The 25,635-nt window shown below is 37.3% G+C and overlaps 2 protein-coding genes across 2 annotated transcripts in view; one reads left to right on the top strand and one right to left on the bottom strand.

The window, feature by feature from the left end:
* The first annotated feature begins 239 nt into the window (after window positions 1-239).
* LOC139978995 (structural maintenance of chromosomes protein 5-like) lies at window positions 240-23,108 on the top strand. The gene is made up of 23 exons (XM_071989635.1): window positions 240-892; window positions 1,632-1,773; window positions 4,396-4,614; window positions 4,825-4,887; window positions 6,777-6,989; window positions 7,682-7,843; window positions 7,996-8,129; window positions 10,387-10,462; window positions 11,074-11,191; window positions 11,819-11,973; window positions 12,623-12,736; window positions 13,531-13,625; window positions 13,920-14,052; window positions 14,467-14,643; window positions 15,561-15,730; window positions 16,829-16,952; window positions 17,143-17,265; window positions 17,668-17,784; window positions 18,856-19,005; window positions 20,318-20,488; window positions 21,046-21,225; window positions 21,624-21,719; window positions 21,955-23,108. The coding sequence occupies exons 1-23, from the start codon at window positions 729-731 to the stop codon at window positions 22,084-22,086; spliced, it is 3,228 nt and encodes a 1,075-aa protein (XP_071845736.1). The 5' UTR covers window positions 240-728; the 3' UTR covers window positions 22,087-23,108.
* The window catches only part of LOC139978993 (focadhesin-like), a 32,636-nt gene continuing 29,689 nt past the window's right edge, over window positions 22,689-25,635 (bottom strand). Inside the window, exons 29-34 of the mRNA XM_071989632.1 lie at window positions 25,335-25,427; window positions 24,641-24,725; window positions 23,943-24,160; window positions 23,243-23,509; window positions 22,963-23,038; window positions 22,689-22,827 (exon numbers count right to left, since the gene is read on the bottom strand). Of these exons, the coding sequence (XP_071845733.1) occupies window positions 22,754-22,827; window positions 22,963-23,038; window positions 23,243-23,509; window positions 23,943-24,160; window positions 24,641-24,725; window positions 25,335-25,427 (813 nt within the window). The 3' untranslated portion in view covers window positions 22,689-22,753. The remainder of the gene's footprint in view (window positions 22,828-22,962; window positions 23,039-23,242; window positions 23,510-23,942; window positions 24,161-24,640; window positions 24,726-25,334; window positions 25,428-25,635) is intronic.

Here is a 25,635-nt window from a genome sequence, read left to right on the forward strand (position 1 = left end):
CCACGGGCTCCCACAAGGTCTAAATCCGGCAATGCTCTCCCCCACCCACAGAGTGATGATCCTGGTACTGTCTTTGAAAAACGGTTGTAAATATTGCGACCGCGGTATTACTATTACCATAAGCGGCTGTCCCTACCAGCGCAATACGCTTCTGGTCCACAGAAATGTGTTCTGCTCCTTAGCTGACCCTATGTCTCTTTCTCTGATTGGTCAATTCTTCGTCACGTAAAGGACATTTATGGAGAGCACTTTCGCGAATTCGTATAGCGGGAAACCAAATGCATTAGATCTAGTGACATCATTGCTAAAGAGTCTACATGACAAATAAGTTAACTTCAACTTAAAACATCAGTAATTTTGTTGTTCGAACTTCAAGCCTTTCTTACTAAGATTAAGAATGTCGCATGTTTCCGATATTCAATAAGAACTAAAAACTGTCAGCCTAACGACTGCCACCTTAGCCTAGGCCTGGCTTTACGGTAACTGACGTGTTTATACCAACTGTGACCAACTCTCGCCTATACGTGATTACTGTCTTACTTACTAGCCAGTTTGCCTACCACCTAGGCGAGATAGGTCTGGTACTGTTGATAACCTATGCTAAAAAAAACTTGTTACACCCTGGCCTAAATTATGGCTGTTAGGATTAATACTAGTAAGTACTAGCCTAGTAGTAGTTAGTGATACTGGCATAGTGCTAACTTGGGCTGATTGGATCTTTAGTCAAGATGTCAGGCAGGGCAGCTAATAAGAATAAGAAGGCAGAACTTGCACAGAAGCTGCTGGATACTCGGTCGAGCAAAAGCCAACTTGAAAATGGAACTACTCGAAATGCTAACAGGAGTGACTTCGTAAGAGGTTCAGTTGTCAGAATGAAAATGCAAAACTTTGTGTGAGTCCATTTGCTTTTTTTTTTAAACTGTGACTGCTTACCACCGTCTGATTGTGATCTACTGCACTGCTCCTTTCCCAAAAGATGTATTACTAGGCCTAAATATGCTCTAATTAGGCTACTTATGTACTCAAGGATCAGTTAAATAGACCTGTACGAGTGCCCTTCCTTATTTGCCCTCGGACAATCAGGTTAATAGCATTTTTAGCAAAAAGTGTTTTGGTTGAAGCCTATGGTTTGGTCATATCTTATAAATAAGCGTAAAAAAAGTTGAAAAAGTGTATATAAATGCAGATATAGCTTAATGAATTTAAGTTTGACGTAACTACATTTCAAATCAAATATCACTTGATGAAAGTGAAATCCGTGGTCATAATTATCAGGAAGGTAGGTTGGGGAGGTGAATGATATTGCCTAGGCTTTTGACAATAGCACTAAATCACAGCTAGCATTGTAAGTAGTGTTGTGTGAACTTTTAAAGAAAGTCTTGTGATTTGAAAATTTCCTCATTTTTTGGCCCTAAAATAGTTCCATCCAAGTTAAGACATGCTCTCTGAGTGATGGGCAATGCACATGACAAACTTGGGCAACTTAAAACAATCCCACATTTATCTTGAAATAAACTCTTCAACTGATTAAGTAAATTAAATATAATTACCTGAAATATACTCAACACTTTAAAAATCTTATAAATCTATTTAGCAGTAACTAAAGCTATTTGCCTTTCCTTGCTTCTCAGCACATATGATGAATGTGAAGTTCTTCCAGGACCTCATCTCAACATGATTGTTGGCCCCAATGGCACGGGGAAGTCAAGTATAGTTTGTGCTCTTTGTCTCGGACTTGCTGGTAGCACTAGTTTATTAGGAAGAGGGAAGGAGGTAAGTGATATATCAGAATCAGTTCCAGAGGACTTTATTTGATTGAAACAGCGTCCTTGTTTTGTAGTCATATTATTTCTGAATGTTGGAAATTTTTAAATCCTAGTTAGCGACAACCATATATGAAAACTTTTGTGTTTGGTATGTGAATGCAATACCATACATTGTTACAGAAATGTTTGTGGGTAAAAGTTAACCAACGGTCGGAATTATTTATTCTAGGAAGTATCGAACTTCTTTCCCTTGTACTTAGCTTGATGAATATTGAGTTAAATGATGTTAGTCTCAGTTGCCAGAAGGAAAGGTCAAACCATGCTGTCAATGTACCATCTATTAAAAGTTAAAAGTTATCATTTGAATTTCATATTGCAGTTTAGAAGAAGGCTTTGAATGTTCCCTTACAAAATCCAGATTGTTCCTTTTTTATAGGGATGCACCGGATATCCGGTCCGGCCGGATTACCCGGCCGGATAGTGAGAAATTATCCGGTTCCGGCCGGATATTTTTCAAAATCCGGCCGGATCTTTTTCAAAATCTGGCCGGATCTTTTTCAAAATCTGGCCTGAATCATTCCTTAAAAAGGTGTTGGTATTAACTTAAATCAATGTAAACTATTTCCAAAAATTAATAAAAACATTCAAAGTAAGGAAAAATTAGGTTTAACATGTTTAATTTAATTTTCTCAATGGTCTGACCCACTGTTTCTAAAGATCAACCAAAATAATACAACTACTGTAATAATATGAAGCTATATACAACAAATACAGTTTGCAGTGAAATCATTTCTTACAGCCTTCATCAGTTTAATATTGTGCAGTTAAATTAGGCCTTTCATATACTTATCATCAAAATACTGTTCCATTGAATCTTTACTTTCCTATTATTGTTGGCATTCATGTTTTCTCTGAATTTTTATGTGTGAAACAATCTCTTATATGGTCAGAGAGATACACTTGCACGAAATGAAATGTCCAAAATCCAAACATGTGCATTAGGACCTTAAGAAGTCAAAACAATGGATGTTTTTGTGGACCACTACCTGTACAGTCCATTTCCTGTCTAGAAAGCTGTCAATTGTTACTCATTGTTTGTGGTCATGGCAATATGCAAATTATAATCTTGGCACTTTTATAAATAGATGAAGCAATGGACTAGAAGAGTTTCCACCAAATGGTGTGCCAGTCACAGAAAAAACAGTATCTAATTTTCTCACAAAAAGAGGTATCTCTTGTCACCATGAAAGTTCCTAAAAGTTCATGAAAAACCTAAATCATTAAGTGTTCTAATGAACATTCAATTCCATTTTAAAGGGTAGATAAAAGATAGATGAGAAGTTTCTTCCACTTCTGGAAAGATGCAATGCTTTTTTTTTTTTTACAGATAATATTGCAGTTTAAAAATTTGTTACCAAATAATGAATAATACAAGACAATTCTAAATCCAGATAGTAGTGTTATTACAACAATTAAATAATCTTTTTATTCAGTATAAAGTATGAGATTTGTGAAATGTAGCTTCCCATTTTAAAACAAACTTCATACTGTAGGTAGAATGCAGTATTTTTCCAGCAAACAAATTTACATACTGTATCAAGCTTGTCAACAATTATATTGTAGTTATTTTATTAAAGAATGTAGATTACACCACTTCAAATCATATTTAATCTCATAAATGGGGTCTTAATTTCACCTTCTTTATAATATGCGTATACCTCACCTAAGATTTGCTCCTTGTTTCATACTTCTACTTCTTATTAATGATTTTATTTTGTGTAATGAAAAAATCCGGTTCCGGCCGGATAAAATCCAGCCGGATTTCATGTACTATCCGGCAAAATCCGGTTCCGGCCGGATCCAAAAATTTGGATCCGGTGCATCCCTACCTTTGTAGAAAAACTGCCATACATCTTTGCATTCCAATAACAACTAAAAACATTCTTCCTTGCACAAGTGAGAAAATTTGGGTTGAAATTGTGTCACCAACCACCTGTTCTACATGCGCTGCTACTTAACTGAAGAACTATATCCCAACTTCACTCCTGGAGTATACCAAATACTGTATTAAAAGCCTTGAAGTCTTCCCCCCCCCCTCCCCTCCCACATGTATTTCCAGCCCTGAGCTTGGTTATTTCTAACCGAAGGCAAAGAGAATCTTTGCTTGTGTATGTGTGTGTAAGTGATGCCATTGTTTGTAGACACAACTCCAAAAGCTTGGATTAATTTCATACTATGTGGATCCCATCTTAGTAGTATAAGAAGCTGGGTATTTCTTTCTGAGGGAACATCAAGGTCATTTCTGGTTGACAAAGCTCAGTCTGGAAACCTTATGAATGCCATGACACCATATGCAAAACTTCATTGGAGGTCAACAGGGGTCAATCATCAAAGTCTGAAAATGTAACTCATGTCAAACATGACAACATTAAGCTTGATCTGTAGGTCCACGTTATTGCAAGAACCATGCTGATTTTCGAAGTAAGCAATGGTCAAATATGTGACAAGCTAACTAACTCCGGCTTAAATGTTCTCAAATAAATTATGGCATTGACTCACTAAGCTTGGTTGCCCTTTCTCTTGTAATAACTCCTTTCGAGTGTTGAGTTTTCGTATTATATCTGCACAGGTCGGTGAGTACGTCAAACATGGAACCAATAAAGCCACCCTGGAAATTGAGCTGTTCAACCCAAGCGGTCAAAATTTCACCATCCGGAGAGAAATTTATCGAAAAGACAATAAATCGGTGTTCACCCTCAACGGTAGACAATCAGGACCGCAGAAAGTCAAAGAAATGGTCACAGGGCTCAACATCCAAATCAACAACTTATGCCAATTCTTGCCACAGGTTTGTTGATCATACCAACTCAGGAGGATCTTCTTTTTTTCTGCCCTAGGTTTCTCCTAACACAGGCATAGAATTTGTTTTTGTGAGATGTATCTATTTACATCATCGAAACCATAATGCAATTTTTGCATATTTGGTAAAGCGATATCAGTAACATTGATCTATATTTAAGCCAGGTCTCCATTAACAGTTTCTTTGTTCTTCTTTCAGGACATGGTTGTAGAATTTGCCAAGATGACTAAAGTGGAATTGCTAGAAAACACAGAGAAAGCTGTAAGTTTTCAACTTGTAGGACTTCTTGTATAGTCTTATGCCCAAGAATCATTTGTAAAAGCCAGGCTCTAAATCAAAAGAGGGTGCTGCTATATCTGTCCTTTCTAGATCCACAAAACTTAACAAGCTGCAGTCTCTGAAATCATTGAGAATTCCTTTGAGAAATCTCTGATGGACACTTCTGGGCAAATTTCTTGCACTTTCCCTACCTTACATAGCTTGACATATTTGAGCTAACATGTGGTTTCTACCAATCATAACTAGCACATTTTATCAAGAAAACGTTGCCCACTGTTTGTTTTGCAACTTGTCTGGTTGTCAACCAATCAGAAGGCTGCTTTGGAGGTATATTCGTTCACTTTCCCTAAACTGAGTTTAAGCTTTGAGCATCATTGTATTCAAGTCTTCAAAATGGAATGTACTGGACTTATACTTGCTATACGTCTTGAAATTATGGAAAGACTAGATCTTTTTAAACATGCTTTCACAACTAGTACATAGAGTGACATATGTTACAGTGCTATACAAAATCTATGGAGATCTGTAAATGGGATAGATCATGCCCATTAGAACCCAGAGCCGTATCTATGGCAATGTTAGGACCGAGATGACAGTGCCCTCTAAAGAAATGCTGAAGATGCCATTGTGTACTTGAGTGATATTACTTGTGTACATTGTGTACTTGAGTGATATCACTATGGGATAGTATATGGGTGACAAAGTTGTTAAAATTGCATAGTGTCATTACATACTAATACTAATAAGCATTCAGTTAGTGAACCAAGCAAATTGAGTTCGATCAATTTTACATTAAGAGCAGTTGCATTTTGAGTGAATAACGGTCAGTGGGCTTGGTAAAAATATAAAAAAGCTGCTTCAATGCTGATCATAACTCTGATAATTAGGATATAGAAGTAAAGTCATGTTTGTTGTTTTTCTCTGTGTGAGGATAGTAGATAGTAGATGTGAGGATAGATAGTAGATGTGAGGATAGATAGTAGATGTGAGGATAGTAGATAGTAGATGTGAGGATAGTAGATGTGAGGATAGATAGTAGATGTGAGGATAGTAAATGTGAGGATAGTAGATGTGCGGATAGTATGTAGTAGATGTGTGGATAGTAGATAGTAGATGTGAGGATAGTAGATGTGAGGATAGATAGTAGATGTGAGGATAGTAAATGTGAGGATAGTAGATATGAGGATAGATAGTAGATGTGCGGATAGTATATAGTAGATGTGTGGATAGTAGATGTGAGGATATGAGATGTGAGGATCGATAGTAGATGTGAGGATAGTAGATGTATGGATAGATAGTAGATGTGAGGATAGATAGTAGACGTGAGGATAGATAGTAGATGTGAGGATAGATAGTAGATGCGAGGATAGATGGTAGATTTGATGATAGATAGTAGATGTGAGGATACATAGTAGATACCAAGCTCAGATTGATCAACAATCACTATTTAATAATTGCAAATTAAAAGGTCATCAAAAATTGTCCATTAAATCGGTGCTGTTATGTAAGGGAGGGATCGCATATGATATTAACTGAGAGGTGACTTTGTTGGAGAGGTTCACAATTATTTACAGTGCAGGTACTAAAGACACTATGATTCCTGTGTACAGGAACATGCTGTACACCTTTGTACTTGTTTAGCAATTTGACCATTCTACACAGCATTTCGCTATGCAATACTGGATAAAGTATTTCCTGTTATGTACATTTTCAAATCTATTGTGAGTGAAAGACTATTTGTAAGGCCTTCCTTGAAATATTCACGGACTAATCGAACATGAAGTATATTTATTTCTTGATGTCCTAATCAAGACCAAAGGATTAACCAACATCTATTTCAAAACTTTGGTATATCTATCATTGTTGTTTAGGTTGGGCAACCAGAACTCTACGAGAACCATCAGAGACTTAAAACTTGCCGGAACGAAGAGAAACGGTTAGAGAGAAGCCTAAGGGAGACGGAGGATAACTTGAAGATTGAAGCACAGAGGAACGGTCGGCTGGAGGCGGATGTGAAACGATTCAAACAACGTCAGCAGCATCTAAACAAGATTGAAATCTTGGAGAAGAAAAAGGCGTGGGTGGTGAGTCCTCTTTTAGTAACAATGCCCCTCTCTGTCTGATGTTAGAAAGTGCCATTCTAAAAACCGGTAAACTTTCCTTTTAAATCCCCCATTTTTAGACTGACATTGTGCTCATTCATACTTACTGAGGTGATTTTGTACCCATTTGATGATATAATTCAATTTCAAACACACTACCAGAAATTTTGGTTGGTGAGCAAAATTAATATCTCTGTCATCACGTTTGAAATTTGAGGGGGTAGAAAAGCCGGGGAAGGAGGTCGTGTGGACAAGCCTAGAATTTCACCAAAAATAAATCTTCATGCTAGCATCAATTTCTCGTAGCAATTTTATTGAACTACATCCCACATCGGCTGCTGTACAGGCTTGTGGGAGTAGCTCATTATTATTAGCTGAAAATATGTAGTAAGACTGAACATATATTAGGTATGAAACCCATTCTGATTTTCTGACTGACGATTGTTACCAAACTCATCATCTGTGTCTACTGGCAGAAAATTGAAAGCACCTTTTCTTCAGATATTGGCAAACAGTGAAGTCCACTGGAGGAGCAGGCATTACTATGGACACAAACCCCCATTATAAAGGTGTGCTTGCTTTATGCAATGTAAATGAGTAGCTGAATCAACGAGCATCAAGCATGAATCTTTTAATTAGAATTTATTAAGTAAGATACTCGATCCTTTCCACAGGAATACGATATCAAACGCATACTTTATATCGAGACAAAGACCAAGAAAGCGGAACTAGACGGTCAAGTCAAGCAAGCTCGCTCCCAGAGCAACCCTTTAGAAGGAAAACGAAAAGCCCTGGAGGAGAACATCACTGAAATGGATGGGAAGATGAGACTTCTGGTGAGTTTCATTCATGATTATTTCAAGACTCTTTTACTTCCAGGTTGTCAAGAATCTGCCATAGAACTGTTTTGACAGAGTAGTTAATGATTACTGATGGTCAATATTTAACATTTATTTTAGCCTCAATATGTATCTCTACTTTGTTACAGACCAATCAGTGTAGACAGGTTGCCAACAAAGCCACAGGGAAGCATGAAAAGCTGAACGATTTGAACGGAGAACTACAGGAAGTACAAGATGACCTAAAGGAACAGAAACAACAAGAGGTCAAGAGGAAAAGAAAGTGAGTCATGCTAGGATGCTTCTGAATATATTTCCATTGCTCATCAGATTTTGGAAATCACTATACCTCCAGCAAATGTTTTGATTCTTTCTAAGGACCAAAAGAGATCTTATGCAATAATGATAGCATGTTTTTGATAGCAATTGTGTCTGTGTGAGACCTTGACTTGTAATTGTAAACCCAATTCATCAAAACAAACACCCAAATATATCTTGTTGAAGTTAAAGGTACTTTGAGGTCAACAGAAGTCAAACTTGTAAAACCTTGTATTCGTAGCTTGCCTCACACAACATTAGGGTTACCATATGTCCCAAGCACAGTCATAGGGATTTTCACCAAAATGTATCGTCCTTCCAGCAAACTAACTTGCCTGTATTTCCATTTTAATATCATTTTAATACACATGTCTTTGATGAATGCAAATGTCAAGGTAACTTGATTTTTGAGGCAGTCTCTAAATTACTACCATGAATAGTATGAGCCTACAGGATGCATTATGCAATTTGGAGAAAGAGAAAATATTTTCCATATTTTATTACACTTTTGTTTAAATATATGTAGCCAACCCACTAGATGTTCTAGAGTATACAACAAGTACATTATTCTTCTTGAATACTATTTTCACTATCTTGTTAAAAAACAGAATGAACTATTTACATAACAATAGGATGTCTGCTTGACTTCCTGTTTTTCTTTAAATTGAATCTTGATATACAAGATAGATATTGACCTCACTGTGCACATGTGTACACCTGCATCTCTAACAGTGTACATATAGGTACAGGCTATTCTGCAGAAAATTGAACCACCATATGGTCTGGTCCACTCTAAGCTGAAAAACCGCATTGGAACTCATAAAACTGCTCAGCTTGTGTTCTTATCTAAAGCATTGAACTTGAAGAAAGACAATTACTCTTTGAAGTCTATTGACTGTACAGTACACCTTCAAGTTTGCATTTCAGTGTTTACATTTTAGTGGTTACGTTGACAATGGTTTTATAAATGTTCTTTATGCTTTAATCTCTGGGGTAGATCCCCACACTAACTCCGGGTCTTACAGTATTCTAAAAATTTAAGACAAACACATAATTAAGCTTTGTTTTTATTTTATAACTTAAGTTGGAAACACCCTTGAAACTAGTATAAGATGACTAACTGATTCTGCACACTGATTAATGATACAACTTTACATGTGCTTATATGCTAACTAAATATCAAACTACAGAAGCAGACTCACAGTAGTTTCTTACAGTAGTAAAATCACACAAAAAATTGAATAAAAAGTTAAAAACATGAAGGATAAAAAAGTGATTTAAATCAGTGATTTAAAAAAAACAATCACTTGAGTTCAATCGCGATTTAAATCACTGTGATCTTATTAAGCCAATCATGCCACGGACATATGATAGCCCTACACATAATATGTAGATCCCTGTTTCTGAGTAGAAAATCTCTTTGCATTTCAATTTCAATTTAGAAACATAATTATTTGGGGAAAATGGTTCTATAGTGTGATCCAGAACTTAAAATTTGAAAAGCTTTGCCTTCAGGTGCAACTGCAACATGTACTTCTCATAGGATCATGCAAGTCACTTCTTAAATTCAAAGAGGTGCATCCCAGTGATACTTTGCCTCAGCAATGATTGATCATAGTGACGTTAGCCCTGATTCATACATGCAAAGTAGCCTAGGCTTGCTAACAAAGTGCAATAAGAGTGTGGTAGGTCTAAGCTAGACTGATTTTGCTTCTTGTAAAATGGCGAGAAACATTCAAAAGATCACACATATTTTTTGTGACATTGCAGTTGAAGTCTATTTTATTGCCTTATCCTTCTACTCTAAGTGCTCTTGGTTTGTATGTGAAAAATATTAAGCTTTTGGGTTTTTATAACAGAAACAAAGATAGAAAGAAGAATGAAAAATAAAATGTTTAAATTTACATCCTATAGAATGTATATAGCCGACTTATCAATATCATCAGGTCTCCTCTCTGTGATAACCTTGAACGACATTGACAGACAAAGTTTTGTTTTTTGGATCAATATAGCTCAATTCCTGATTATAATTATTTCAGGGTTTTGTTACATGTAAAATATCTTGTGTAAAATACTAATTTTCAGGTACGAAACTGCTATACATCTTTCCTCTTGTATAGCAATCTGGCTAGTTTGCATAACATTCTGCGATGGGATAATGGATAAAGCGTTCCGGTGTTTTCATCATTCAATTTGTTAGTTTTGATTTATTTCGTCACCAGAGTCCAGAATTGGAAGCAGTTGATCGACGGCTGGCAACGAGAGCTGGATGACATGCCACCAGATGAAGACCTAAAGGTAATACTCATCATTCTTAATGAGTTAACGATCTATAGGTGTTTTTAGGTTTGGTAGCATCGTTTTGCAGTTTTATCTTATAAAGTATATGCCTGTTGGTAATAAACAGAAAAGTAAGATTTAATGGAAATTAATAGGGGTGACAAAGGTTCACCGTTGCTGTTTCGTTAAAGATTCTTTTCAAACAAGGTGAAATTAACAAAATTGAAAATATTGGATTTTTGTGTACTTGCATGTAGAAGTGCTTGGCTGCAAAATCTGATAGAATTGAGTGAAACAGGGCAAAAACCATCTTATTTTGAGTAATACCAACGTGGCAGGTAAAATTGACCATCAAGCCTACAAGGTCGCTCCAAGTCCCTGTTCTGTACAAGACAATAAGTCGTAAAAAATACAACCAGCTCCGACTGAGAGCAAGGTATAGGTCCTGTTACCATCACCGAAGAGTATTATTCCTTCGCGAAAATATATACATATTCTCTCCTAGAAATAGAAGGTATCCTCCATTTTTTTTTCAATTTCTCTTTCTTCAGTCACATTTCATCTAGATTTTAAAGTCATAGCACAGTCTGACCAAACTCTACATTGGCTTCTTTCTTTTCAAATCACAGCCTCAGCTGGACAAAAATGCAGCTCAGAATCGAAAGATTATCCAAGAGAATCGCCAGCTGAAGAATGAATGTTCGGAGATAAAACAGAATCGTGAGCAGCTGAAAAGAGAAAAAAACGGTAAGGATTCCCTTTAGAAGTGTAAGAAAATTGTTTTCTTAAGTGGTTGCAAGACTTTCTTTAGCTTTCTGTTGTGTTTTATGTTCAAGGTGTAAAATGATGTAAATTGGATAGAATTCTTTGCCTGTGATAAACCTTCAAAGGATCACTGCATTTTCCTATTGGATCAAAGTTTTTAAGTAACTGGATTTATTGTGGGTTACTTGACTAACTTTGCAGAGACAGTTACTCCATTAACCTGAGCCTACCACACTATCATAGCTAATTTGCATGGCCTAGTCTTTCCTTTACTCACAAGAAGGGGGAGTGATCATGTCCGAAAAGATGTTGTCGTTATCTGGTTATGATGATTTCAGCTTATTGCAAATTTTAGAGGCAAACAGAAATACGTTCTAGAGGTCATAATTAAATATCACTCAGTTTGGTGTTTTGACTCATATGGTGAGAACTTAAATATGTTTAATATAAGTTTAAGTAATGGAATGCTGCACCCAGTAACTTGAAATGATTTGCACATATTTTTGATAGAATGCCAAAGGGTTCATTTGTCGTTTTGTGATCATTACCACTCTTAAATATGATTTAACATTATTTTCCTGTCTTAATTTATCTTTCTTACTACTACAGATGTCGAGAGAAGACTGAAAGCGGTCAACGACATGAAAGATCAGAGATTGAGAGGTATTCGACAACAGTTCAAGGACACCTACAACGCTGTCATGTGGCTCAGAGATAACCAAGATAAATTCTCACAGACTATACATGAACCTGTCATACTGACCGTAAGTCTCACAGCAGCAAGCTGTATGCTTTTGATCGATAAGTTTGAGCAGCAGGAAACAAATCCATTGAAAATGAATGCAAAATATAATAATGCAATTGATCAAATTAAGGCTCCTGTCTAAAAAGAAAAGAAATGTTAGAAAAAAGTGGTAGTAATTTATGATGGAATTTTTATTTCTAACAATTTTTAAGTTCTAACAAAGGTATCAATATTTCTTCATTTATCTAAAGTGTTAGTGGACTGGTCAACCCCTTGATCTGTATTTTGCTGTGTAGTGGAATCAGGAATCAAAGTAACTCTTGAAAGAAAAATCAATGTTTGTAACAGGGGGTTAGGGTGGGGTGGGTTGATAGCTATTTTCATGACAGTGCATCAGTTTCCAATCTTTGATATCTGTCAGTTCATTCCTTGGGTTGGTTTCGGATATTATTGGGAAGTTATTATAACTGAAAAGTATTACCTTGGTGCCATGAAACCAATTTTCAATATGAAAGAAATAATGCATGTTCTGGAAAATGGGGTTTGGCTAAGAGGAAGCAATAACTTAAAAGGGATTAAATATTAGATTATGCCTGTATAATGTTCTGAATTTGTCATATTTCCGACTAGAGTTTAACTGTTGTGGTGGTTATTTGCTTCATTTCCAGATCAACGTTCGTGATCCAGACTTCACCAAATTTTTTGAGCATGTCATTCCCATGAACGACTGTCTGGCTTTTATTTGTGAGAATGCAGATGACATGGAGTTATTCATAAAAGAGGTAAAAGTGTAAACACTGTATAAATGGTGTCGTGTGACCAAAGCTGATTGGTCTATAATAGATGATGCAATTACCATCATTTAGCGGTTATGTGGGAATATTGGATGCTGATTGGCCAGTTAATGATAACATTGCCAAGCCACAAGACAGGTACATTAGGTTTGGTCTCATTGGTATGAAGTTAGCTGATTGCATTATAAATGATGACATGGTTAGTGTTGCCAAGCAACTAGGTGGGTACATTACACCTGTTGTAGTCTGCTTGAAGTTGATTGGCTAGTTGGTGATTATTAATAATAACACTTACCATACCATTAGATGGTTCATTTAGTCTGCTGTAGTATGCTTGAATATGATTGGCTAGTAATGATGATGTAGGTGGTATATTGCTTTGGCATTTTACGCTAGAAACTCATTGGACAGTTAGTGATATTTTGTTGTTTTACAAGTTTACCATTTATTCCTGTCACTAGAATTCATTTGCTTGTGGATATCTAGAATTTAATAAAAAATTGACTCCCTACAAGTGTTAAAATGTATGGGATGAAAAGCTTGGTTTCTGGGATTTGGTAACTTGCCTGTAAACTGCCAACAGGAATCAAATATTCAGTGTTAAATTTAAATGCTGTTTCTAGTCGCTATTTCTGCTCATCCAGTTCACTTGAGGAAAGCCATACATTCCTCTCAATAAAATTAAGAAAATGTGAATGGAAATATTTCTAGGTAATATTAGTAATATCTAAAGAAAGTGCCGCAACTGTTAATCAAATTGTTTTTCTTTTCTATCCCTTTAGATCAGGGATCGTCAGGGAATCAAGATCAATGCAGTGAAAAGCCCAAATATTCCAGTTGTTCAGTTTCAGCCAAAAGTCCCCATTGATAAGATGAGGTAAGTTGCTTATTAAATGTCTTACTAATTCTGGAATTTATATGGCTGTAGATATGAACATATTCAGTGCAAAACAAAGTAAGGCAAATACAAGGCCAAAAGGTAATAACAACAAGACTACATTTCATCCGGTCCGTATGGAATTAATACACCAGTTACCTGATAGACGACCACAAGTGAATTTGATTTTGATGGGGGTTCGTTTCAATTTTCTAAAATGAAATTCAACCAGATGGTTTAAAGAAGCAAAACCATGGTTCCAAATTATTCTCTTGGCTGTTGTTCTTCTTGCAGGATGTGGGGTTTCACTTCCTACCTCTTGGCCCTCTGTGATGCACCTGACGCTGTATTAGCTTACCTCTGCAAGCACCATAAACTCCACAGCGTACCTGTTGGCAGTGCGGACACTGAAAGGATCGTGGAAAAGGTGAGCTGCTGCTGCTCACTTTGGATACAATGGAAGTAATGCGTCCACATCCCATTAGGGTGTGTGGTGCAAAAATGTCTACTGACAGAGTCGAAGTTAAAATTGATGACTTTGTTGAAGTCATTCTCATAGAAAACTTGAGCTAGTAATGGAGACAATCATAACTTGTAGACTAACTGCAACGATGGGGAAATTCTGTCCTCTCATACCCTCTGTCTCCACTGTTCTCGATTTTATAAAATTCTGTGGATGAAAGTAACACGTTTGCTAGATACTGGAGAATCTTGAATAAGAAACTTGCAAGTCATACACTCAACCATGTGAGTGATACGATCCTACTTTGTTACCTTATTTCTAATTGTGTACAGTTTTTCTTCAAATCATTTTCTTCTGATAAATTGCTCTCTATTTTAGGTCATTGATGAGTCCGGTCTTTCCAAGTTTTACACCCCCGATACTTGTTATACAGTGAGGCAGTCACGGTACGGCAACAGGAACAAATCGTCACAGAGTATCCAGGTACCAGACGCCAAACTGCTGGGTGCTAGCACAGACGTGAAACTGAAGCGAGAACTCGAGGGTAGACAGCAGGTAAAACCAATATCATTAGATAAGATGGAAGAAAAGCTGCGGTCGACTTAACTGGTCTTTGTAAGAATGTCTTTCTATTTTATGGTTAGTCGTCGACATGTTATAATGAGATAGACAGAGGTGTGGAATGTCACACAAAGTCTATCTGCGCTAGGAGTGACAGGCAGGCAGGGGTATCATGTTCAATTTGAATTTGTCGGAAAGATTCAAATTAGTTAATGACATGTATAGGAAAGTGTTTTTTGTTTGTTTGCTGTATTAGAATCTATTAGTGACTCATTGAGTACCGAGAATCAAAAACAGTAAATGTAACCACTGTAACCCTTCACCTCAACTCAAGTAGCCTCTCATGATTTCGTTTGCGAATTCCACCGGATTCATTCAAGCCACTGGTATGAGAATGTATGAGTTCTGTACAACTGGCATGTACAACTCTGTGAAACATTTCTTATCGAAAACGGTGAAATAATTATTGCAAAGTAGACTCAACAGTTAATGGCTTGTGAAGACACTATTCTTATATGCAAAATGGGCTAGGCCAGATACCTCTCCTAGGAATGTGTGGTAGGCAAGCGTTAATGTGTCCTTAATTATGGACCATTCCCCACTACACAAATTGGCACCAATCCACCACAGTTTTTAAGCAAAATGTATGTCACATGACAGTTGAAACTGACCGACCTTTGTTGCAGTTGATGAAAGTAAACTCAGACCTTTCGCAACAAAGTAACCATGGATACACAGCACTCACCTCTCACTGTTGTCTCTTCTCACTGTTCATGCGAGAGTATTTGATGGTGAGAGAATATACACAGCTAAGGCATTGGGGGGGCCGTTTTCATTTCTCATTTTTCATTCATCACAAATTTTGATACAGTTAACAACTTGGCAATACATAAACTTTGCTTGACTCCTAGGAGTTAGAGGTGCAGCTACAGGAGGGTGAGAAGAGATACCAAGAGCTGATGCAGAGAGAAAAGGACCTGAGAGTTCAAGATAATAAACTGAAGGAGAGTAGAAAGGAATTACTACAGAGAAGAGATCGACGTAAAACCATCCAACAAAACATCAAGGCCAAAAATGACGCGTAAGTAGATTGACCACTGGGCTTTAAACAATTACTGGTTTGTAAATTCTATATTTTTTCATAAAGTATTCTTCATTGGTCCTGCTATACTTTAGAAAGTTATACATGGTCTTTTTGCCTTGCCCTTTTTGTGTGAGACCATGCCTAGTTTTGAATGTCAGAGGATGCCTTCAAAGGACAGGTGCTTGTCCATACAGGTAGCACACAGTGTCTGGTAAACCTGGTGATACTTAAAGCAGCATTTTGCATCCTTTTCTATGATTTTTCTCAACCTCACTGACCCCACGATGCCATAACGACATACATAACTAGCTTATCTATTTAAATCTTACTTCAAATGGTGGCATAAAAGTCGAAAAATGTTCAACTTTGTTTTTCTCCAAGATATTTCCGTTGGGATCCCAATAAACCTCGCCCATAATATGAATATTTATACACTATGAACGTCATTGACCAATACGTAATACAACACCACGCCTTATTTGTGTACAGTCTATGTGGCAGTTGTACAAGGGAGTTCCATAACAACTCCCTGGTTGTACCAACGCAAAGTCTTGAATCTATTTTTAGCAACAGCTCATACTAAACCTGCATCTCTGATTGGTTGAATTCAAACTAGTGGGTTTGGCGGAACTGTATGCGTTTAGTTTTAAATGTGGAATTTGTCCAGGACACTCTTCTCATTATCTGCATATATCCTTAATTACTCGCCAATTAACGTTGTTGGCAGGGAAAAACTTGGCTAATATCTTAGTTTGCTGTTTTGTGATTGATATATGTAAAAAACTTGATGGACATGTCAAAAATGTAGAAAACGGCGACCAAACGCAAAATGCTGCTTTAAATAGTAAAACCAACCAAGTTTGATTAAAAAATGTGTTAGTGATTGAGCAGCATGTGGCAACATTTTCTTTCAGAATACTGTTAAGGTAAACCTGCCAGAGGTTGGGTGCTAATGTGCCTAGATACATGTATGAACCTGGAAATATCACAATGCTCGGTACAAGTTATTCAAAACACTCCTATACAAAGGAAGTTACTATGTGTGTATTTTACATCTAATAATTAAGTCATCATTTCTAATTTTTAATTGATCAGGATCAAGATGAGTGAGGAGTCTGCCCTGAATCTAGAAGAGGAGGAGAAAAAAGTGAAGAAGAAGATATTGCAAATATTGAACAGAAAAGTTCAAATGATCAAAGATTACAGGAATCTAATACAGGTGAGATCAGGTGATAAGATGTATACCTTAGGAGGAATGTGGGCTGTTTAAATGAATACACCAAGTGTTTATGTTAGGTCGGTATTGGACCAGTTAAAGGAATAGGGTAGGCTGAGGAGTTGATTGAAGGATCTTTGGCTGCTGTGCAAGTTAAATTGAAAATGATGTATTTTTGTTGTTTTCTCAAAAGGAATGTACTGAGTTGTGCAAGTCCAAAGTTGAACTGACTATGAAATATGCTTACCATGTCAACAAGAAAACTGCAATGGAAGCCGAAATCAGAGAATCAACTGCACATCTGCAGATGCTGGAGGTAAGATTAGCGAGTAATTAAGATTAAGTATCTAAGAGGTCATGTTTCTAAGAAAGGGACAATATGGTGCCAGATATTGTTTTTCTAGAGAAGTTTGCTTTAAATGTTCTGTAGCACTAGTTGAAACCATACCCTGGTAGTACCTACTTTACAGCAATATGTATTGTAGAGGTCACTATGAGTTCAACCGGGTTAACCCTCTTAGAAAGAAAGACAGCTTTGGTTACTTCACAAAATACCAGATCACAAGATACCTGGAAAATCGGCATTTTCTTTCTCAGGGTCTAAACCAAGGGAGGGCTAACCAGGTTGAACTCGTAATGGTGGTGAAAGTTTGTGAATGTATCGGACATCATTATATTCAGTCAGCATACATGAATCATTTCTGCTTTTGTTTGGCAGGAAGAGTTGAAAACCCTCAATAATCATGTCAAGGTTACAAAAGAGGAAGCTAAACAGCTATTGAGGATCGCCCAACAGAGAACAGGTGCGCCAGAACCTTCAGGAGAATTGAAAAAGGTGAGAAGCATAGATGTGTCATTCATGTACAATGGGAGAGATATATACAAGATATATTGACAAGGAATGAATGCTTTGATTTAACTAGGGGTGAACAACATGCTGGCAGCTATGAGATAGATAACTAGGGGTGAACAACTTGCTTGCAGCTATGAGATAGATAACTCGCTTGCAGCTATGAGATAGATATATATATATATTTATATGTATATATAAGGTGCCTGCAATTTGAAGGCAGGATGTATTTAAAAAAAAGGATGGTAGTATTCATTATTTTCAAAAAATTGCAATAATGTACAAGCAATCTTATGGCTGGTAGTTGAGATTCTTATTTTTAGCTAGGAGCAGAACTTAATGCTGTATCACTGTGTAAAGGTTATTCCCATATTAGGGTGTCTTCTCCCTCCCCTTAAAGGCATTGAAGACTCGCCCCAAACCGCGTGCCGCCCTCTGAAAAAGTTAACTTTCCGTTGCTTGCAAGTGAAGTTTTTTTCTTGTCGCTACAAAATGCAGACAGTAATGAAACGTGATACCTTGTTATCTTTTATCTAGACCTGAGATGTCCATCGCTGCTATTTACACTGTGTTGTAGGTATTTACTGTAGCTGCATGTATTGACTTGTACTAGTGTCTAATTACCGACGGTAGCAAGCTGTGTGTGTATTTTCTGGGATCAATGGTGGTGTCTAACACTTCTCTTACACCTCATTCGGAACTCTTTGTGCGCGAGTCTTCACTCCCTTTAAGCACTGAATATCAATGTCTCCCACAAGATATGTCCATGGTGAAAGATGGTATGAATAGAATGCTACCATTTCCTGCTACCATCTCCTTTGATGCCGTCCAATCATCAAATGTTACGTAACATACAAAAAGCAAATATAGGAACCAAAGTGTTTGTTAGTTTATGGTTAAACCTGCGGTTCTTTATTAATTTTTTTAATGATCTTCACACCGGTAATGATTTACAATGAAGTTGTAATGCTATCTTAATGTTTTTAATGATCCTCACACCGGCAATGATTTACAGTGAAGTTGTCATGTCTAAATGTCTCTTGATTGATTTGATAGTACTTTACAGCTTTCCCAAGTGTCCTGGAGGAGTTAGATACACTGATCCACACAGAAAGAGCCCATGCAGACTGCTGCTTTGAAACAGATGAGAGAGTAGTGAAGGAATATGAAGATCGGAAGGTTGTGATTGAACGGCTGACAAGAGAGGTAAATTTTTAAACAAAAATATTGCAAAAAGTACATTTCTTTGTTCCAAACTTCCTAGTGTCTTCAATCATTCAAGATTCTATGACTAGGCCTTATGTAGTCAGTGGTAAATCTAATCTTGTATGAGATGAGATGATTTTTGATCCCTGGTAGCTTTAATATAGAAAATGTAAGCTGTGGTACACATCTTATGGTAATGTTTATCAGATGCAAACCATTATAAGCTTTCTTACAACTTTGAAGACTAATTGTTATCAGTGATTGGTTAATTGAGTGTGTAACATTGTGCTATTATTTTAAACCTTTGGGTATTTGAAATCTTCAGTGCTACCAACTACAGTGCTATGGTCTAATGCATTAAGTATGAGAAACATTGAAATCTACCATTTGGGAGGCCATTGGTTAAAGCTCTTGAAGGCAAGAGGTGGGTTTTCATCCAGGGTTTTCTCGGCTGGAATGATTTTTCAAATCATAAGAAAATCTAAAATGAGCTAAAACTGTGAATTGGATAGCAATCACCTTATCCAGTTTGCACAGGTGGTTGCTTGGGGTGCAAGGGCGGCGGAACCGGGGGGGCACAGGGGGCACGTGCCCCCCCACTTTTCCTCAGGTTAAAAATGTGCCCTTTTTCTACATAAAAATTGAGGTGTCTCAAGTTAGGAAGAGGCCAGGGAACCAGAATGAACACTCGGGAAGGGCCGTTTCCGGCCATCTGAGGGGTTTGTAAAACCAAAAATTTTCTTGTACGCTCCGCGCCAACCGATGGTGGCGCTCCGCTCAGATAGTCGTGCATACAACTTTGCAAATCCTGGCTACGCCCCTGACTTTTAATGAATTTCTTCAAAGCTATTTCGAATGGAATTTTTTTAAAGATATTAACAAGAAATAAAACTCTAATTTGGAAGATTCCTACATTGGCAACTAGCATGATTTCACCTCATTTTGTCTCAAAAGAAAACTTGTTCCTTGTTTCCCAATTTGCACATTGGATATTGCAGTGCTAGTATGCATATTTTCCTTGAGGGGGGGGGGGGGTGGCGTTGATGGAGTGATGTGTATACGCAAATAAGATAATACAATAAGAGTTACAAAGGGTACTAAATATAAGGCTACATCAGTCCAATCGAATTTCTGCAAAGTGCCCTTTGATGTCGGTGCCCCCCCAGATTAAAAGTGCTTCCGCCGCCCTTGTTGGGGTGGTAAGATAACAGCTTCCCAGACCGATATCAGAATCAGAATTTGAAAAACACTTGGTTTACCCATTATCTGATGTAAGAGAATCAAAGTTATATTTTCTTCTTCAAATACAAAGGTTGGGGAAAAGAAACAGCACATGGAACGACATCACAGAGAGATTGAGAGTCTCAAGGTCTCCTGGCAGACCCAGTTGAAAGAACTTCTCGCTTCTATAAATAGCAAGTTCTCAACCTTCTTTGCAAAGCTCAACTGTGCTGGGGAGGTGTCCCTCGACTATGAAGCCGAGGTAAGATTAAGCAGCACGTATAACGTCTTATAGAAAATCTGTAGATTTGGTCTCTGCAGTACTACAAGATATTTATAAGGTTAGGCTCAAAGCTATATGAAAATCTTTTACAAAATATGTTAAATCGAAAATATGGTGATTGCCTTTGCTTCCTTAGCAACACAAATATAGATCTGTCATGTTATTTTGGCGCCATCTTTGAAACAAAGCCGTATATGAGGACACATTTTTCCACCAGTGAGATTTAGATAAACCATCTGTTTCCATTTTGCTATTTTTTAAGAAGTTGTGAGGGGTAGTCTTCACCTTCTCGTGTTTAGGTAGTATAGGAGGGAGCATGAATCTGGCATTGTAGCAAAGCCCCCCCCCCCCTTTTTTGGGGGGAAAAGTTGTACAATAAATCGTTTTCCTTATGCCTTGGAAAGTGGTGGAAATGTAAGGCCTCAATCCAGGAAACTGAAGAAACAGAAAATAATATGAATTATTGGTGAATTATAGGTGAATGAATGCCAGGTTACTGTGAACATGTAAAAGACGGTTCTGTTTGACATTCACAGGAAGACTTTGACAAGTATGGAGTCAAGATTCGTGTGAAGTTCAGGGACACAGATGAACTAAAAGAACTGACCTCTCACTACCAGAGTGGCGGTGAGCGCAGCGTAGCAACGATTCTATACTTGATGGCCTTACAGGAACTGAATAAGTGTCCATTTAGAGTGGTTGATGAAATAAACCAGGTAAGTGATGATTTATAATTTTCTGGGAACGCTAATATCACACATTCATTTGTTACATTCTTATGTAGAGCGGATGCAATACTGTTGCACAGAACTGAATGTCCCTCCATTGGTCAATCTCTCATTTAAGAAAGGTACTTCGAGTTTTGAGAGCATGTGCAAATTAAAATTTTACAAGGATACTTTTTTGGATTTGAGAGGGAAAGAAGGAGATGTTTAGAATTCTAATAAATTTGGCTACAGCAGGGTGGAAAGGCGATACTTTTCTTTTACAACACAATTTACAACAAAATTTCTGTAATGACATGTTATTGTCTATAATTATACAACACAGAATGTAATCTCTTCTATTTTATTCACAACATCGTCACCTGGGTATGTTTCTTTTTTCCTCACAGGGCATGGACACAAACAACGAAAGAAAGGTATTCGAGTTTGTGGTCAGCACGGCTTGCAGAGAAAACACATCTCAGTACTTTCTCATCACACCCAAGGTATAAAATATCTCTTGAACATAAACAAATGTCAGCTGTATTTCAATGTAATTAATAAGCCTATGTTCTATCCAGTATGATGGAAAAGTTATATAGCTTTAGACCTGTACATGGTGGATAGACAAGCAAATGGTGAGTTAACATGGAATTAAACCAGGGTTGAATCAGGACTAGTATATACATATAGTATGTACACATCTGCTTAACTATCTGATATCTTGTTTGATTAATACAGCTTCTGCCCGACTTACAGTACAGTTCCAAGATGAAGGTTCTGTGCGTGATGAATGGTCATTGGATGTTACCCTACAAACACTGGGACCTGAGGAAGTTCTGTAGGATCAGACAGGACCTGGAGACAGAGTAATCTACTCTGGAATCATCTACTCTTGAATCATCTCAAGCAGTCTGCAAGTTCATTGAGTTAATGTTTCTATTGATGTCGCTGTCCTACATTTTACATCAGGTCACCATGTTCTCGGCTGCAGTTTTCTGGACCTCAGACGTTATATATGCTTTTTGAACAAACACGACTAACAATAACCTACCGTAGTTTGTCCTGCTTGAGGATATATGAGACAATATTCATTATAGCTTGGAGAGAGTTTCAATGCTGCCTTTTTTTATCAAAAGGTGCCTTGCCCTGGACTGAAATGCTTCACACGTTGTGAGTGATGTTCCCTAAATATTCCAGTGTTCTTTTTCATTATACTCGTTGTTTTTTGTAACTTTTTTATGCATGGATCTTTCATTTATATTAATATTTACATACATTCATAACTTACAAATTTTGAAGTATTTTATGAGAAAAAATAGATGTCAAGTCTGTTACTATTGCATGTTCATGATATGTGTTCAAGTGTAACATATCATCTTCTAGCCTGTCAAAATAGTTTATATTCATTCAGCTACGAATCTCTTCACTGCAACAATGCGGAAAGCCATATGATAACAAGTCCTTGTTTTCCTACGCCCATCATGACAAGAATAGTTCCTCTATTAGAATACTCTCCATGGTTCATCATTCATTCACATCAATGCCAACTGTACACTGTGGTCCAGATTTGCTTCTTAAACTCCGTCTGATGTCGCAAGGCACAACAAACAGCTGTTGAAAATACAGAAAACTAGTGTCAGCAATGGTGACATTGATTTATTGTCAACTAGACAATTAAATTATGACCGTGTTCCAAGTTCAGATAAATATTGATTACAAAACTTGTTTGTGATCTTTAGTTTGTACCTTTAATCTTTTCTTGATATTCTGGATGGAGATTTCCAGCTGGTACATTGTGCATGGCTATTAACCATTGTAAGACCTGCAAGTGTGGAAAATTACGTGAGAGATAAAACAAATATAACCGTCAGCACAGGTATTATTTTCATACTTTTGGTTCTTTTTCATCCAAATATTAAAAAAAAATCCCTGCTCCCCAATCTGTTCCCCTTGCCACACATAGTTTGGGAAGTGTGATGCTACGATGCTACTGCGATACTAGTGTGATGCTACATGTTATAACTACCTTTGCAGTGACCTGACTCCAAGGTGTCGTCTCCAACAGACTTAACACTGAATCAGTCACCACGTCAACACAGCCTCTGACAATGGCATCCTCATCTTTGTGGGAGCAGAAAGAAACTGCTGCCTCATCGTCACCTTCAGGCCACTGTCTGGGATCATCGGGTATTTGGAGCTGGCCGAAGGGTGCTACTCCTAGGAGAATGGGTGACTGGGGGCAGCACCACACCGCTACTACACAGCAGAACAATCGAAAAAGAAATCTGGTGGCCTGTAAAGACAAGAAGTGATAGAAATGATGTCACTTATTGATACCATTGACAAGTGATAGCAGGAATTAAAAAAAGTTACACTTTAACAATACAGAGAGGGACGAAACAGATGAACACAAGAACAAAGCTGGTAAATACAACTCTGGGTAAAATAGCAGAGAAAGATGCACACTTTACTCACAGAAGGATAAGAGAAGCAAGAGAGAAGCACTGAACAAAGAGGAAGACCGAGACTAACTGATGAAGAAAGTGATGAGACAAAGGTGGACAAGTGACAATCTGGTGGTGACCGGGAGACACGAAAAATAAAAATATAAAAGGGAACAAGGGTGAAGAAAAGATAAAAAGAAAAGAAATGAAGCAATATCATGATGGGTGCGAGGAAGAGACTAGTGAAGGGGGGGGGGAGGAGGGAGGGGATGATAAACTTACTTGAGACACTGTTCTTCCCTCTTTCAATTGTGTTTTTCCTGACGCTACATTGTGACTATGTCCCATTAATTCCACCAACCACTGCATTCTGGCAGCCACTGATGTGTACTTAGTCTGTGGTTGGCCCTCAATCCGAGTACTACATTGGAGTAAACCTCTGCTCAGACATATGATGAGGCAGGCATGATTCTCCTCTGAGGACATGTTCATTCCTACATCTGAAGAAGAAATTGTACAAGCCTCTAAATGCAATGTCTACCATGCAGGAAAATTGAATATTATGCAACAAACATACCTAAAGATTCCATCATAGGGGATAATATTTCCACTGATAAACAACACTTATGTCAGAAGTAACCTGAAGGACTAACAGTGTTGTGTGTTAATGGTAGATATATAACCAAACCCTCTCTGTTTTGACGGGTGTACCCCAGCACCTGACCACGTTCTCCAATACTGAGGGAGGTGAAGGTACCCCATGCATCACCTCTGCAACCATGGTGATTAAACTTGAAAGGACAGAACCCAAACCAAGATTCCCAATTCAGAAATACCAAGAGCACAGAAGGCTCCACGTAACACTGCAAACCATAAGTATTAGCACCAAAAATCTGATAAATACACCCCACTCTATCTGACATGTGGGAATATCATTGTGTAACATTGCATGTGTATATTCCCTTCAATGATGTTCTCACCTATACAGGCATTCAGCCAAGCCATTGACTGCCTACCACATCCGATTAAGTAGGACCGTAAAAGTGTTGACTTCACTAAGTTACCCTGCAAGATAATTTTAGAAACAAAAAGTTAGTACTGTGCTTCTAGGATTTAGGAACCTATCCAGAAATTATCAATGTGAAGAGTATCTGCCATTTGAGCAAATGTTTTTTGTTTGAAACCGACAACTTTGACAAATGTAAAATTATATGAAGGAAACAAAATAAAAACAAACCATCTAATCCAAAATCGTGTGTCACGAAGCTAGCGCAATCACGAAAAATATCTTTTTATCAGAATCCAGGAATATTTTAAATAGATAGACTGTTGGAGCATAGTTTCAACATCTGATAATACCTCTGTTGTGCTTACACAACAAACTTTCATTCGTACTGCCGTTTCACTGATACCCTTGAGTTTACCCTAATTTGTTCGTTCTTTGCCAAAAAGACCAAAATCTTAGGATAAAAGTACCTACTCACAACAATGTTTCTGCATGATGCATTGACAGAGATGTATGACATAGGCTATCAGGATAAGTATTGGTTTGTGTGTGTTCATAAAGGAGTTTAACATAAACTTTGTAATTACAATTCCTGTTGAAAGTCACTACCATTTCTGTAATTACTAACGTAATAAGTGTTACCTAAATTTCCTTTTATCTATACTTACTTCCTGAGCAGGGTGGCTAACAACATCAATCATTTCACTGGGAAGGTATACAAGGCACTCAGCAAGAAGCTTAAAGGTAGACTGTGGGTTAACCTGACAAAATTGAAATATAAAACAACTAAAAAATTCATGAAATCCAAAAATGACAACACTGTTCAACCAAGGCCACTTTTACACCTAGAAACAGGAAAGAATTAAATACAAGATAGTTGTAGGAATCTTTAAAAAGAACCGAATCACAGTCTTTCCAGTTAGTTCACTTTAGAAGTTGAATATCCAATTATTATTTTTTCTGTTTCCT

The sequence above is a fragment of the Apostichopus japonicus genome, chromosome 13, assembly GCF_037975245.1.
Source record: "Apostichopus japonicus isolate 1M-3 chromosome 13, ASM3797524v1, whole genome shotgun sequence".
NCBI lineage: Eukaryota > Metazoa > Echinodermata > Holothuroidea > Aspidochirotida > Stichopodidae > Apostichopus > Apostichopus japonicus.